This window comes from Hoplias malabaricus, unplaced genomic scaffold (genome assembly GCF_029633855.1).
Source record: "Hoplias malabaricus isolate fHopMal1 unplaced genomic scaffold, fHopMal1.hap1 scaffold_40, whole genome shotgun sequence".
Taxonomy (NCBI): Eukaryota; Metazoa; Chordata; class Actinopteri; order Characiformes; family Erythrinidae; genus Hoplias; species Hoplias malabaricus.
Window position 1 is genome coordinate 58,269 of NW_027100978.1, and position 17,483 is coordinate 75,751.

Here is a 17,483-nt window from a genome sequence, read left to right on the forward strand (position 1 = left end):
ACCTACACCATCACTCTCCACCAACACCATCACTCTCCACCAACACCATCACTCTCCACCAACACCGTCACTCTCCACCTACACCGTCACTCTCCACCAACACCATCACTCTCCACCTACAACACCACTCTCCACCAACACCGTCACTCTCCACCAACACCATCACTCTCCACCAACACCATCACTCTCCACCTACACCATCACTCTCCACCAACACCGTCACTCTCCACCTACACCGTCACTCTCCACCAACACCATCACTCTCCACCTACAACACCACTCTCCACCAACACCGTCACTCTCCACCAACACCGTCACTCTCCACCAACACCATCACTCTCCACCAACACCGTCACTCTCCACCAACACCGTCACTCTCACCAACACCATCACTCTCCACCTACACCGTCACTCTCCACAACACCGTCACTCTCCACCAACACCATCACTCTCCACCAACACCATCACTCTCCACCTACACATCACTCTCCACCAACACCGTCACTCTCCACCTACACCGTCCTCTCCCAACACATCACTCTCACAACACCGTCACTCTCCACCAACACCGTCACTCTCCACCAACACCGTCACTCTCCACCACACCATCACTCTCCACCTACACCATCACTCTCCACCAACACCGTCACTCTCCACCAACACCATCACTCTCCACCAACACCTCACTCTCCACCTACACCATCACTCTCCACCAACACGTCACTCTCCACCTACACCGTCACTCTCCACCAACACCATCACTCTCCACCTACAACACCACTCTCCAACAACACCGTCACTCTCCACAACACCGTCACTCTCCACCAACACCATCACTCTCCACTAACACCATCACTCTCCACCAACACGTCACTCTCCACCTACACCATCACTCTCCACCAACACCATAACTCTCCACCAACACCGTCACTCTCCACCAACACCTTCACTCTCCACCTACACCATCACTCTCCACCAACACCATCACTCTCCCCACCGTCCCTCAACACCGTCACTCTCCACCAACACCTTCACTCTCGACCTACACCATCACTCTCCACCAACACCTTCACTCTCCACCAACACCGTCACTCTCCACCAACACCGTCACTCTCCACCTACACCATCACTCTCCACCAACACCATCACTCTCCACCAACACCATCACTCTCCACCAACACCTCACTCTCCACCAACACCGTCACTCTCCACCAACACCATCACTCTCCACCTACACCATCACTCTCCACCAACACCATCACTCTCCACCAACACCGTCACTCTCCACCAACACCGTCACTCTCCACCAACACCGTCACTCTCCACCAACACCGTCACTCTCCACTACACCGTCACTCTCCACCAACACCATCACTCTCCACCAACACCGTCACTCTCCACCAACACCATCACTCTCCACCAACACCATCACTCTCCACCAACACCGTCACTCTCCACCTACACCGTCACTCTCCACCAACACCATCACTCTCCACCTACACCACCACTCTCCACCAACACCGTCACTCTCCACCAACACCGTCACTCTCCACCAACACCATCACTCTCCACAACACATCACTCTCCACCTACACCATCACTCTCCACCACACCATCACTCTCCCACCAACACCGTCACTCTCCACCACACCATCACTCCCCCACACCTCCTCCACCTACACCATCACTCTCCACCAACACCATCACTCTCCACCAACACCATCACTCTCACCAACACCATCACTCTCCACCAACACCGTCACTCTCCACCAACACCATCACTCTCCACCTACACCATCACTCTCACCAACACCATCACTCTCCACCAACACCATCACTCTCCACTACACCATCACTCTCCACCAACACCGTCACTCTCCACCAACACCATCACTCTCCACCAACACCATCACTCTCCACCAACACCATCACACTCCACCTACACCATCACTCTCCACCAACTCTGTCACTCTTCACCAACACATCACTCTCCACCTACACCATCACTCTCCACCAACACCATCACTCTTCACCAACACCACACTCTCCACCAACACATCACTCTCCACCAACACCATCACTCTCCACCAACACCATCAATCTCCACCAACACCATCACTCTCCACTACACTATCACTCTCCACCAACTCTGTCACTCTCCACCAACACCATCACTCTCCACCTACACCATCACTCTCCACCAACACCATCACTCTCCACATACACTATCACTCTCCACCAACACCATCACTCTCCACCAACACCATCACTCTCCACATACACTATCACTCTCCACCAACTCTGTCACTCTCCACCAACACCATCACTCTCCACCTACACCATCACTCTCCACCAACACCATCACTCTCCACCACACCATCACTCTCCACATACATTATCACTCTCCACCAACACCAGCACTCTCCACCAACACCATCACTCTCCACCTACACATCACTCTCACCAACACCATCACTCTCCACCAACACCGTCACTCTCCACCAACACCATCACTCTCCACCAACACTGTCACTCTCTACCAACACCATCACTCTCCACCAACACCGTCACTCTCCTACCAACACCATCACTCTCACCAACACCATCACTCTCCACCTACTCCATCACTCTCCACCAACACGTCACTCTCCACCAACACCATCACTCTCCACCAACACCATCACTCTCCACCAACACCATCACACTCCACCTACACCATCACTCTCCACCAACTCTGTCACTCTTCACCAACACCATCACTCTCCACCTACACCATCACTCGCCACCAACACCATCACTCTTCACCAACACCACCACTCTCCACCAACACCATCACTCTCCACCAACACCATCACTCTCCACCAACACCATCAATCTCCACCAACACCATCACTCTCCACATACACTATCACTCTCACCAGACTCTGTCACTCTCCACCAACACCATCACTCTCCACCTACACCATCACTCTCCACCAACACCATCACTCTCCACATACACTATCACTCTCCACCAAACACCATCACTCTCCACCAACACCATCACTCTCACCAACACCATCACTCTCCACATACACTATCACTCTCCACCAACTCTGTCACTCTCACCAACACCATCACTCTCCACCTACACCATCACTCTCCACCTACACCATCACTCTCCACCAACACCATCACTCTCACCACACCATCACTCTCCACATACACTATCACTCTCCACCAACACCATCACTCTCCACCTACACCATCACTCTCCACCAACACCATCACTCTCCACCTACACCATCATTCCCCATCAACACCATCACTCTCCACCAACACCATCACTCTCCACCAACACCATCACTCTCCACCTACACTATCACTCTCCACCAACACCGTCACTATCCACCTACACCTCATGCTCCACCAACATCATCACTCTCCACCTACACCATCACTCTCCACCACCACAATCACACTCCACCAGACACATCAATCCCCACCAACACCATCACTCTGCCACTACACCATCACTCTCACCAACACCATCACTCTCCACCAGCACCATCACTCTCCACCTACACTACCACCCTCCACCAACACCGTCACTCTCCACCAACACCATCACTCTTCACCTACACCACCACTCTCCACCAACACTGTCACTCTCCACCAACACTGTCACTCTCCACCAACACCATCACTCTCCACCAACACCATCACTCTCCACCACACCGTCACTCTCCACCTACACCGTCACTCTCCACCAACACCATCACTCTCCACCTACACACCACTCTCCACCAACACCGTCACTCTCCACCAACACCGTCACTCTCCACCAACACCATCACTCTCCACCAACACCATCACTCTCCACCTACACCATCACTCTCCACCAACACCATCACTCTCCACCAACACCGTCACTCTCCACCAACACCATCACTCTCCACCTACACCATCACTCTCCACCAACACCATCACTCTCCACCAACACCATCACTCTCCACCAACACCATCACTCTCCACCAACACCGTCACTCTCCACAACACCATCACTCTCCACCTACACCATCACTCTCCACCAACACCATCACTCTCCACCAACACCATCACTCTCCACCTACACATCACTCTCCACCAACACCGTCACTCATCCACCAACACCATCACTCTCCACCAACACCATCACTCTCCACCAACACCATCACACTCACCTACACCATCACTCTCCACCAACTCTGTCACTCTTCACCAACACCATCACTCTCCACCTACACCATCACTCTCCACCAACACCATCACTCTTCACCAACAACCACCACTCTCCACCAACACCATCACTCTCCACCAACACCATCACTCTCCACCAACACCATCAATCTCCACCAACACCATCACTCTCCACATACACTATCACTCTCCACCAACTCTGTCACTCTCCACCAACACCATCACTCTCCACCTACACCATCACTCTCCACCAACACCATCACTCTCCACATACACTATCACTCTCCACCAACACCATCACTCTCCACCAACACCATCACTCTCCACATACACTATCACTCTCCACCAACTCTGTCACTCTCCACCAACACCATCACTCTCCACCTACACCATCACTCTCCACCAACACCATCACTCTCCACCAACACCATCACTCTCCACATACATTATCACTCTCCACCAACACCATCACTCTCCACCAACACCATCACTCTCCACCTACACCATCACTCTCCACCAACACCATCACTCTCCACCAACACCGTCACTCTCCACCAACACCATCACTCTCCACCAACACTGTCACTCTCTACCAACACCATCACTCTCCACCAACACCGTCACTCTCCACCAACACCATCACTCTCCACCAACACCATCACTCTCCACCTACACCATCACTCTCCACCAACACCGTCACTCTCCACCAACACCATCACTCTCCACCAACACCATCACTCTCCACCAACACCATCACACTCCACCTACACCATCACTCTCCACCAACTCTGTCACTCTTCACCAACACCATCACTCTCCACCTACACCATCACTCTCCACCAACACCATCACTCTTCACCAACACCACCACTCTCCACCAACACCATCACTCTCCACCAACACCATCACTCTCCACCAACACCATCAATCTCCACCAACACCATCACTCTCCACATACACTATCACTCTCCACCAACTCTGTCACTCTCCACCAACACCATCACTCTCCACCTACACCATCACTCTCCACCAACACCATCACTCTCCACATACACTATCACTCTCCACCAACACCATCACTCTCCACCAACACCATCACTCTCCACCAACACCATCACTCTCCACATACACTATCACTCTCCACCAACTCTGTCACTCTCCACCAACACCATCACTCTCCACCTACACCATCACTCTCCACCTACACCATCACTCTCCACCAACACCATCACTCTCCACCAACACCATCACTCTCCACATACACTATCACTCTCCACCAACACCATCACTCTCCACCTACACCATCACTCTCCACCAACACCATCACTCTCCACCTACACCATCATTCCCCATCAACACCATCACTCTCCACCAACACCATCACTCTCCACCAACACCATCACTCTCCACCTACACTATCACTCTCCACCAACACCGTCACTATCCACCTACACCATCATGCTCCACCAACATCATCACTCTCCACCTACACCATCACTCTCCACCACCACAATCACACTCCACCAGACACATCAATCCCCACCAACACCATCACTCTCCAACTACACCATCACTCTCCACCAACACCATCACTCTCCACCAGCACCATCACTCTCCACCTACACTACCACCCTCCACCAACACCGTCACTCTCCACCAACACCATCACTCTTCACCTACACCACCACTCTCCACCAACACTGTCACTCTCCACCAACACTGTCACTCTCCACCAACACCATCACTCTCCACCTACACTATCACCCTCCACCAACACTGTCACTCTCCACCAACACCATCACTCTTCACCTACACCACCACTCTCCACCAACACCATCACTCTCCACCAACACTGTCACTCTCCACTAACACCATCACTCTCCACCTACACTACCACTCTCCACCAACACTGTCACTCTCCACCAACACCATCACTCTCCACCTACACTACCACTCTCCACCAACACCGTCACTCTCCACCAACACCATCACTCTTCACCTACACCACCACTCTCCACCAACACCATCACTCTCCACCAACACTGTCACTCTCCACCAACACCATCACTCTCCACCTACACTACCACTCTCCACCAACACCGTCACTCTCCACCAACACGTCACTCTCCACCAACACCATCACTCTTCACCTACACCACCACTCTCCACCAACACCATCACTCTCCACCAACACCGTCACTCTCCACCAACACCATCACTCTTCACCTACACCACCACTCTCCACCAACACCATCACTCTCCACCAACACTGTCACTCTCCACCAACACCATCACTCTCCACCTACACTACCACTCTCCACCAACACTGTCAATCTCCACCAACACGTCACTCTCAATCAACACCATCACTCTCCACCAATCATTCTATTTGTGTGTGTATTGGTGATTGTCCAGTGTCTGTGTGTTCTGGGACTAAGGTAGATCTCCTGTAGCTCTGGCCTTGGCTGGCACTCGAGCTGAGGGACAGATGGAGCAGGTGAAGGAGGGGCAGCTCATGATCATTTTTCTTTCCTCACTCTTTCTCTCTAAATATCTCTCTCTCTCTCTCTCTCTCTCTCTCTCTCTTCTCTCTCTGTGACCTCATGCTCTTCCTTCCGGCTCCTTCCACTTCCTTTCATTCTGCACGTATCAGACAGGAATGTTCCAATGCATGTTCTAGAGATTGGTGTAGTGAAAATGAAAGCATAGACATGGGGTAGAGCATACACCATGGTACACAATGACGGTACCATGTACTGCATGATATTTGAGTAGACCACTAATGGGCTCCGGACACTTTGTCTTGGGCATCTAGCCATTTTTATTTTGGGCCCAAATGACAATACAGCTAAGTCAACATGAGACCAATACGAAGCACATACAATTTTGTAAACACCTGCATGCCCAGCCATGTTGTTAGTAGATGTTTGATTTTGGGGCATTTCTGTAAGAATTTGATGGAATTCTGTCTTGTACATTTTGGGGAGGTCAAGAATGGGTGTTTGTGTGCTCATTGCCACAGATGGGTTCAATAGAGAGGCATCATTTGGTTGTACTACTGTGCTATTATGCTTTGGGAGCATTTGGAGGTGGGAGGTGAGATCAGACGTGGATGTTGAGGGAGGACACAGCACTGTTGCTTCACTACCCCTCCCTCAGTTTTCCTGCTAGTCAAAGTGGGCTGACCAGCAATGCTTCAGCCCCGAGCTCTTTGATCCCCCTAGGCTCAGAAATTCATTGTGCTGTTTGAAATATTCCCCAGAGCTAACAGGATCATGTTTGTATTCCATTGTAAAATCAGCGTTGCTTTGCAATCCTCTTTCATCAAAACTGATTTTTTGGAGATTTGCAAATCTGCTGCTCTGGCAGTTGTGTCAAAATTTAATTTTCTGCTTGCATGACAAATCACTTGTTAAGTCGCTGCAAGGATACCTAAGCTACTTAAGCTGGAGTGAAAAAAACCCTCCTTGTGTTGTTTGCAAAACAGGATAATCTCAGGCAGGAAAATCAGAGTCGTCTAAACTGCCATCGAGCATCTGTCGCTGTTGAACCTGGAGGTTTGATTCACTTTGCAAGGTTTAAACTTTCTCTCTCTCTCCTAAATTCCAGGTAGGCTCTGGACCCACCGCGACCCTGAACTGAATACGCGTTCTGCCTTAGTATTTGTATAGTATTTAAGGAATGTCCTGGAAGAATTCAGCTTCTGCTTGTAGGAGTGGGGGCAGTCCTAGGGAGGAAGGTCACTGAGCAGGATTTCTCGGTTGAGCCAGATTAGCCAAACGCCAGTCCTGTCCAACTGGACAGTTCTCAACTTTGGGCATATAATAACTGGCTATCTCAGAAGCCCTTAGCCTGCCAAGTAAGTGCTGAGCTGAGAGACATTCCTATTGGACAGTTTTGATATTTCAGCTTTGGCTTTAGCTAGCTCAAAAATATTTATCCTGAAATCCATTCATTCATTATCTGTAACCCTTATCCAATTCAGGGTCGCGGTGGGTCCAGAGCCTACCTGGAATCATTGGGCGCAAGGCGGGAATACACCCTGGAGGGGGCACCAGTCCTTCACAGGGCGACACACACACTCACACATTCACACACACTCACGGACACTTTCAAGTCACCAATCCACCTGCAATGTGTGTTTTTGGACTGTGGGAGGAAACCGGAGCACCCAGAGGAAACCCACGCAGACACAGGGAGAACACACCAACTCCTCACACACAGTCACCCGGAGCGGGAATCGAACCCACAACGTCCAGGCCCCTGGAGCTGTGTGACTGCGACACCTACCTGCTGCGCCACCGTGCTACCCTCTCCTGAAATCCAGCCTGTCCAATAGAAAATGAGCAGAGGGACATTCTTCTTAGAGAACCTTCATATTTGGACTCAAAACATCACCAAGACTGTCCAATTGGAATTAGCTCTCAACGTTGGACTAAAGATATCTGGCTAGTTTAACATTTTTGCCTAGAGTCTAGTCCAGAGGTCTTCAAATCTGGACTTTGGGTCCAGAGTCCAGTTATAGGTATGACACTCTAGTTGCAACTGCTAATGACCCTGACTTAACAGGTATAGTGTTATAGCAGTTTGCCTTTTAAAATTCTGGCCTGGAACAAGGATCAAAACTCTGGATTTGAAGACTTCTGGTCTAGTGAATAGCCTACAGTCAATAGGGGCATCATGAGAACCAGGTTTACTCAATTTGTAGAGCACTGGTGACCAAAAGTTGAGCAAATCAGGTTCCTACACCTCTTCTAGCAAATTGTTAATTGGCTCTGAGATTGTTCATTTGAGATCTGCAGGGTTTAAGGCATTCCCTCGCTTAAGGGCAAGGCCTCCCTGTTACCTCCTGAGTTGGAGTTCCAACCTTCAGAGTTTCTGGGTTTCAGGAGTTTCTCTGAGTCTGGGTGGGGCTGGGTTTGTGGTGGCGCACATCCTCATTCAGCAGCTTTGGCTTTTTAGTGATTCGTCAATGTGCCTCCATTTCTTCAACACTTCAAAGTACTGCAGTTTTTCTTTGGACATGTCCCAGCGTTTGTGTCATTGTGGAAAGTGCTGGAAGATTTCCACCTCTGCTGCAGTGTGGTTTTTTGAGGCTGCGGTGGGTTTGCAGTTTTACGAGGTGTCTTATTAAAGACGGGCAAAAATAAAAAATGATGCTCATCATCAACACCTCGCTGGAAAAAAGTGAAGAAATGTCTCATTGTCTTCCTCCTGGAGAGGAACATTCTGGTGAGCTCTGCACACTGTAACACTTCCCCTGCCCTCCCCCACACACACCCACACACCCGCACACACACCGATTATCTCTCCGTCTCTCCACTTGGTTAATTAACCTCAGAAGAATTAAGTTTGAAAAGGTAGTATCACACATTTTTCATTAATAGATCATAACTCATTAATTACTTTGGTAATCTGACTGTTCCAGCCTTTTTAATGGAACAGTGCTATTTTGGATACATTTCTCACAAGGTCGTGGAGTGTGAAACACATAGGCATGCACACACACACACACACACACTGTGCAGTCTGTGTGTGTGTTTGTGTGGCACAATAGGCAGGTTAAAAAGGTGTCAATGCTGCTATGACTGAACTCATTGTTCTCACACATTAAAGGTAATTATCAGCACCTCACACTGAAATGCCATGTTTCTTCATGTCATTTTTGCTGCCAGTGCCCTCAGGCCGCTAGCAACAGGACGACAGCGGCTTCACGGGACACCCTTCTGATTTACAACTAGAGCATTCTTTTAAAAACACACCTACACACAACCTGAGTAGACATATGATTGAAAGCAATTTCTTCTGTTTAATGTACAATTACAGTTCAAACATTCTCCTGCCCCTTTGTCATTACAATTAAAAATGACAATTTATTCAACATTAAAAAAAAACTGTATATAAACTGTATTTTGAAAACGGCAAGTGAAGAATTTATTGGTCATTCGTTATGAGCTCCATTAGAGAAAGTACTGCAGAAGCATATGATGGATTCGTTCTGTTCTTGAGGATAACACTGTATCCAAAAGTATGTGTGAGTTCTGGTTTGGATGGGTTGGTTAGTCATTGTGAACGTAGTGTAATAATACTCCATTTTTATTTATTCATGTATTTATTCGCAGTTACACAGCTCCAGGGTCCTGGAGGTTGTGGGTTCAAGTCCATCTCCGGGTGACTGTCTGTGAGGAGTGTGGTGTGTTCTCTCTGTGTCTGCGTGGGTTTCCTCCGGGTGACTGTCTGTGAGGAGTGTGGTGTGTTCTCCCTGTGTCTGTGTGAGTTTCCTCCGGGTGACTGTCTGTGAGGAGTGTGGTGTGTTCTCCCTGTGTCTGCGTGGGTTTCCTCCAAGTGACTGTCTGTGAGGAGTGTGGTGTGTTCTCTCTGTGTCTGTGTGGGATTCCTCCGGGTGACTGTCTGTGAGGAGTGTGGTGTGTTCTCCCTGTGTCTGCATGGGTTTCCTCCGGGTGACTGTCTGTGAGGATTGTGGTGTGTTCTCTCTGTGTCTGCGTGGGTTTCCTCCGGGTGACTGTCTGTGAGGAGTGTGGTGTGTTATCCCTGTGTCTGCGTGGGTTTCCTCCGAGTGACTGTCTGTGAGAAGTGTGGTGTGTTCTCCCTGTGTCTGCGTGGGTTTCCTCCGGGTGACTGTCTGTGAGGAGTGTGGTGTGTTCTCTCTGTGTCTGCGTGGGTTTCCTCCGGGTGACTGTCTGTGAGAAGTGTGGTGTGTTCTCCCTGTGTCTGTGTGTCACCCTGTGAAGGACTGGCGCCCCCTCCAGGGTGTGTTCCTACCTTGCGCCCAATGATTCCAGGTAGGCTCTAGACCCACCGCGACCCTGAACTGGATAAGTGTTACAGATAATGAATAAATGAATTAATTAATGTATTCATTTTAACATAAAAAAACTGCCATAATTATTTGCAACTGTAGTTAACACAACTGGGATAAAATCACGGAAGAAATTACATCGAAGCCTCAACAACTAAATATCACATCCACTTTTTACCTGTACTCCAGATTGTGTTCTTCTGTTGTTCTTCTGTTGTCTAGTCACGTCCACGTCCTTTCAGACCCATAGAGATTGGGTGTTCCTCTCACAGTGGAAGGATGGACAGAAACAACTGTGAATGTGCTCAAACCTTTTGTGTTTAGGAATTGCATTACGCAGTACATGATGATAACATTGCACCACAGTTTCTTTGGAATTCATTGCTGTGACTCTGAATTCAAATGTAATTTGAGGTGATACTTTTGTCCAAATGCCCCCCATCCCCCGGTCCCACTTCCTGACACCCCCCCCCCCCCCCAGGCTTTAGAGGATCTTCTGAATACAAAGAATAACGAAGAAAAGTTAGTGTATGTACATGTAGCTTTCTTTCACTGAATGCAGTGTTATTACAAACCAACACATGCAACAAGGGCTACTAGAGTGTACCCAAACTTCTGCCAGGCTGGGTGTCCAATCTTTATATCTTCTGGCTTCTGAACATTTAAGATAAGGCACATCCGCCCATCAGACGGGGCTTTCAGCAGGTGGAGAGTGTTTCACACACACACACAAACACACCACCACGGTGTCCTACTCTGTGTTGATAAAACTGTTTGCATTGGGTCACTTATTTCCTAAAAGAGCAGCAGTAACACTGGGTTCTCAGCTTCGGTCCTGGACGAGCGCCGGCCCAAAGTGACACCTTCGTCCTCTTACAGGGAGCATAACTGAGAGGAACCAACATCTTCTTGCCAGACTCAGAGGGAAAAGATCTGAGCATGATGAGGAACTACAGAGGGACCAAGACTCAAATGGAGAAACTCCCTAAGAACATGAGGAAGCACCACTGAGAAGACTCTTTCCAAAAGGAAAAACAAAACTACAATAACTACTGGATGAACATGAGTGGAACCAAGACTTGGAAGGAAAAGTTCTATGAGAAGAAGAGAGAAAGACACAGTAGAACTGAGACAAGGAAACAATTCTCAAAAAGAGAGAGACGTCTGAGAAAAACCAAGACTTTCCAAGAGCATGAGGAAAAGTACTGAGAGGAACCCAGAGAAGGAAATATAGGAGAATTAGTTAGGAGAACCGGTTACACACACACACACACACACACACACATTCATTCATTCATTATCTGTAAGCGCTTATCCAGTCCAGGGTTGCAGTGGGTCCAGAGCCTACCTGGAATCATTGGGCGCAAGGCGGGAATACACCCTGGAGGGGGCGCCAGTCCTTCACCGGGCAACACACACTCACACACACTCACACACACACACCTACGGACACTTTTGAGTCGTCAATCCACTTACCAACGTGTGTTTTTGAACTTTGGGAGGAAACCAGAGAACCCGGAGGAAACCCACGCAGACACAGAGAGAACACACCACACTCCTCACAGACAGTCACCCGGAGGAAACCCACGCAGACACAGAGAGAACACACCACACTCCTCACAGACAGTCACCCGGAGGAAACCCACGCAGACACAGGGAGAACACACCACACTCCTCACAGACAGTCACCCGGAGGAAACCCACGCAGACACAGGGAGAACACACCACACTCCTCACAGACAGTCACCCGGAGGAAACCCACGCAGACACGGAAAGAACACACCACACTCCTCACAGACAGTCACCCGGAGGAAACCCACACAGACACGGGGAGAACACACCACACTCCTCACAGACAGTCACCCGGAGGAAACCCACGCAGACACAGGGAGAACACACCACACTCCTCACAGACAGTCACCCGAAGGAAACCCACGCAGACACAGAGAGAACACACCACACTCCTCACAGACAGTCACCCGGAGTGGGAATCGAACACACAACCTCCAAGCCCCTGGAGCTGCCTGCTGCGACAATACCTTTAATATATATAAACATGTTTTCTCATTTTCTCTCTCTCTGTCAGGGTGGTGTGTGTGGGTGGAGATGGCTCTGTGGCGGAGGTGTCTCATGGTTTATTGCTCCGGACCCAGATGGACGCGGAGAGGGACCCAGACTCTTTCTTTATGCCCGTCCAAGCAGCACTTCCTCTGGGTGTGATTCCAGCAGGTGAGGGGGTCTGGCTGGTGACTCTCTGGATCTCCAGCAAATGCTCCCACAGGCACACACACAAACACACAGACACATACCAGTTGTACTCTAATAAATCTATGGACCTGTATATCATCACAGAACAGTGACATGAACAGGGAAGTTCAAGACTCAAAGAAAAGCAATTAATCTTAAATAGATAACCTTCAAGAAGAAGAAGAAGAAAACAAAAGTACAGTATGTTTTCTGTTAGTTCTCAGATGGAAATGGTCTCTGTAACAGGGTTCTGTGGCAGACAGCGCACTGTGTGAGTGGGCAGCTAGTCTAGAAACTGAACTCTGTCTAATGCATATGGTCATATTGACTGCTGATGACCTTTCTATGTAGAAATACTCAGTACTTTTTATATTTATCTCATAATAGCATCTGACTATATGAAGTTGTTAAGTGAAAAGTCCAACTTAATATTTCCAAATGACAATATCTCAAAATTTCCTCATGATCATGATGATCACTTTCTGTAAATGTTGTCCTTTCCATCAAGAAACCGTGAGTGATTACAGTCTACGTGTCACTGATGGACCACTGGTCTGTCTGCACTACCAGTCCCTGGACCCCAAGGCACTCTGAAACTCAACAACTCAACACAAACACAAAAGCTGTAGAAACAGGGTAGTCTTGCTTTTAAGCGAGGGGTCACTGAACATGCAACTTTAAGGCACAACTATCAACTCACTAGAGGTAACACCATTGAGAGTGTGGTTGGGTGGTGTTCTCCCTGTGTCTGCCTGGGTTTCCTCCGGGTGACTGTCTGTGAGGAGTGTGGTGTGTTCTCCCTGTGTCTGCGTGGGTTTCCTCCGGGTGACTGTCTGTGAGGAGTGTGGTGTGTTCTCCCTGTGTCTGCGTGGGTTTCCTCCGGGTGACGGTCTGTGAGGAGTGTGGTGTGTTCTCCCTGTGTCTGCGTGGGTTTCCTCCGGGTGACTGTCTGTGAGGAGTGTGGTGTGTTCTCCCTGTGTCTGTGTGGGTTTCCTCCGGGTGACTGTCTGTGAGGAGTGTGGTGGTGTTCTCTCTGTGTCTGCGTGGGTTTCCTCCGGGTGACTGTCTTTGAGGAGTGTGGTGTGTTCTCCCTGTGTCTGTGTGGGTTTCCTCCGGGTGACGGTCTGTGAGGAGTGTGGTGTATTCTCCCTGTGTCTGTGTGGGTTTCCTCCGGGTGACTGTCTGTGAGGAGTGTGGTGTGTTCTCCCTGTGTCTGTGTGAGTTTCCTCCGGGTGCTCCGGTTTCCTCCAACGCTCCAAAAACACACATTGGTAGGTGGATTGGCGACTCAAAGGTGTCCTTAGGTGTGAGTGTGTGAGTGTGTGTCGCCCTGTGAAGGACTGGCGCCCCCTCCAGGGTGTATTCCCGCCTTGCGCCCAATGATTCCAGGTAGGCTCTGGACCCACCGCGACCCTGAACTGGATAAGGGTTACAGATAATGAATGAATGAACAGAGAGGAGCTTTCAGGGGCTTAATCGATGACGTCCAGGGGATAATCACCCCACATTGTTCATCACCTTTATCATGTTTTCTCCTCCATCTCCTCCTGTCAGTTTGATTTAGCTCTGATTGTGTTGTGCAGCTTCGACAGTGAAAACAAACAGGCCTCTCCTGAAAGCAGCTTGTGAGTGTATCATTATCAAATTGGTTTAATGTGCGGTCAGACCACACACACACACACACACACACACACACACAGTCACACACAAACACACTCGTTTCCATAAAATTCCATTCGTCTCATGGAGGCACACTTAACCGTCACTACAGCTTCCCTTACCCTAACTTTTACACATCTTCACTTTATAATTTAAGTCATGAGGACATGATTTTAGTCCCCACACTTTGATAAAAATCTAGACCACACACAAACACACCCCTAACACAAATCCCTACACCTAAACCTAACCATAACCCAAAACCCTCAACCTAACTCTTGACCTTAAGCTAAACCTAGTCTCACATTGCCAGACTCTCTAGGGAGAGAACTGCATACTACAGCAGGAAAAGAAACGTGACTGACATGGACAACAGACTCCCTGTCAACTTGTGGGCCGAGCTTCTGTGGTTGCGACTACCCTAAACCTAACCTTATATCTATTGTGCCTTCACCTTACAATGTAATGATTTACATTGTGGGGACTTGCTTTGGGTCCCAACAAGAGAAACAACTTCCTGTCATGTGACTGTTTAGATAGATGTCCATCAACATGCCTGCTTAGATCCCCACGCACAAAACGTAACTTTACAGGAGAAATGCCAAAACATTCTCAATTTCAAGTCAAAGTTAATGCAAGGGACAGTGTACTGTAACTGTACTTGTCTGATCACCACTGCTTTTCAACAACATCTAGACAGTACCTGGGGGTTCCAATTATTAATTATTATTATTATTGTAAATTCAAGAACATAGATAGGAGGTTTTGTTCCAACAATGAGGATATGCTGGTACAACTAGTCTGTGTGGAGAGGAAAGCAGGCTGCAATTTTTGGGCCAAGACTTTGACCTTGGCTTGTCATTAGTGGTGCAGTAAAATGGAGCGCAGTGGTGGAAAGGGATGGAATCTCTCCAAGTCCAGCACTCGCTGGACGAGGTCACTGTTTCTCTTCATTAGTGTCCGGTCTCGTGGGGGATCTGTAAACAATTTCCAGTCACAAACATGGTGGAAAGAGGACCCTCGCACACTCACACACAGGTTTAAATGTGTGACTCCAAGCTCGGGCTGTTCCACTGGGAGAGGGGGAGAGCTACGACTCTTTGTTCCAGGTTTTGAAACAAACCCAAGTCCACAGAGTTCAGGCCCACTTCAGTGTCATTAAAGGAAGAGTTTGGTCGAACAGATTCCCAAATACTTTCAGTGCCTGAGATTGTGAATGTAATTAATAGAGTTGGGTGTGGGTACGACTTGGGAATGGTGTGTTTGTGCATGTGGAGAGAGGTGTCCTTCCTTTGATGTTGCCCGACCATAGTATCCAAGTTCAGTTGAATATCACCATTCCACCTTAAATCGCTTCCAATCGCCACCGGAAAATGGCTAGTCCACACACCTTTTAATACCACATGCTAGAAAGAGTTCTGCATTGTTTTGATCATAATTTTGCGTGCCGTTACCATGGAAACACTTTCTGACTTGGCAGACAAGCCACATGAGGTGTCTGCCAGCACTTTATATCCAGAAAAATCAAATAAATATGTGCAAAATACAATTCATTTAAGTGATCAAACTTCTCAGAGACCTGAATTCATTTTCAAGTTTGTATCATTGTTTTGCCACAACGTTAGTCCACAGGATACATTTATTTGCTCATGGGTTGCTCATTGGTTGCTCATATAATGGCCTATGAGACTCACTGGTGATTCTCCTAAAATCCTTTAAGAGAAGCAAAATGAGATAAAAGGAGACACGAGAGATCTAAAGAAGAGACCAGGGTTGAGGTCACCTGGAAAATCTGAGCACAGTGTGAGACTTTATTGAGATCTGTGTTACCACTCTAGAGGAGATATATATGAGAGAGGTTTTTTATCTCTGTAAACACAAGTGAGCAGCAGGAGGTTTGTGCTAAAGTCTCCTTTGTCTTTCCATCTGATCTCTTTGTAGAGAAACTACAGAAAGGTTCGGGAGATCTTCTTTTTGCATTTCTCTGCTCACAGTCTTTTACACGAGTGCTCGGTGTGGTCTCCACGTGAGTTTCCTCTGAGCGTTCCTGTTTCTACCCATGGCCCATAAACATATGTTGGTGGATTAGTAACTAAAAGGTATCCAGAGGTGTGAGTGTCGCCCTGTGAAGGATTATAATGGTTCTGTAATGGAATGTTTCTTTACGAAAGAAAATGGTTCTGTATAGAACCCTGAGCATTTGACCAACCCTTCACTTGACTGAAGTGTTTTTTTGTATCGTGAAAGTATTCTTCAGATTGAGGAGAATGTGCTGTAGATAGTTGATTATAGCACCTTTCAGAACAGGGTTCTATACAGCACCAGAGACAATTCTTCAAGTACAACATCGTAATTACTTCGTAACAATAGAAGAACTGATTTGATTCCATGTTATTTTTAAGAGTGTAGATCAGTCCTTATGAGCCCCACAGTCTGGAGAGAGTCTACAGAAGAGGAACATCTACAGAGCCATTCAGATACAGTTCTGATCAATCCACACGTAAAGTCCCGTGATTTCTTAAATGAACCAATACAGATT

At 48.4% G+C, this 17,483-nt stretch overlaps 1 protein-coding gene across 1 annotated transcript in view; it reads left to right on the forward strand.

The window, feature by feature from the left end:
• cerkl (ceramide kinase-like) overlaps positions 1-17,483 on the forward strand; it is a 78,887-nt gene that overhangs the window by 44,192 nt on the left and 17,212 nt on the right. Inside the window, exon 4 of the mRNA XM_066659017.1 lies at positions 13,125-13,267. Coding sequence (XP_066515114.1) covers positions 13,125-13,267 — 143 coding nt within the window. The remainder of the gene's footprint in view (positions 1-13,124; positions 13,268-17,483) is intronic.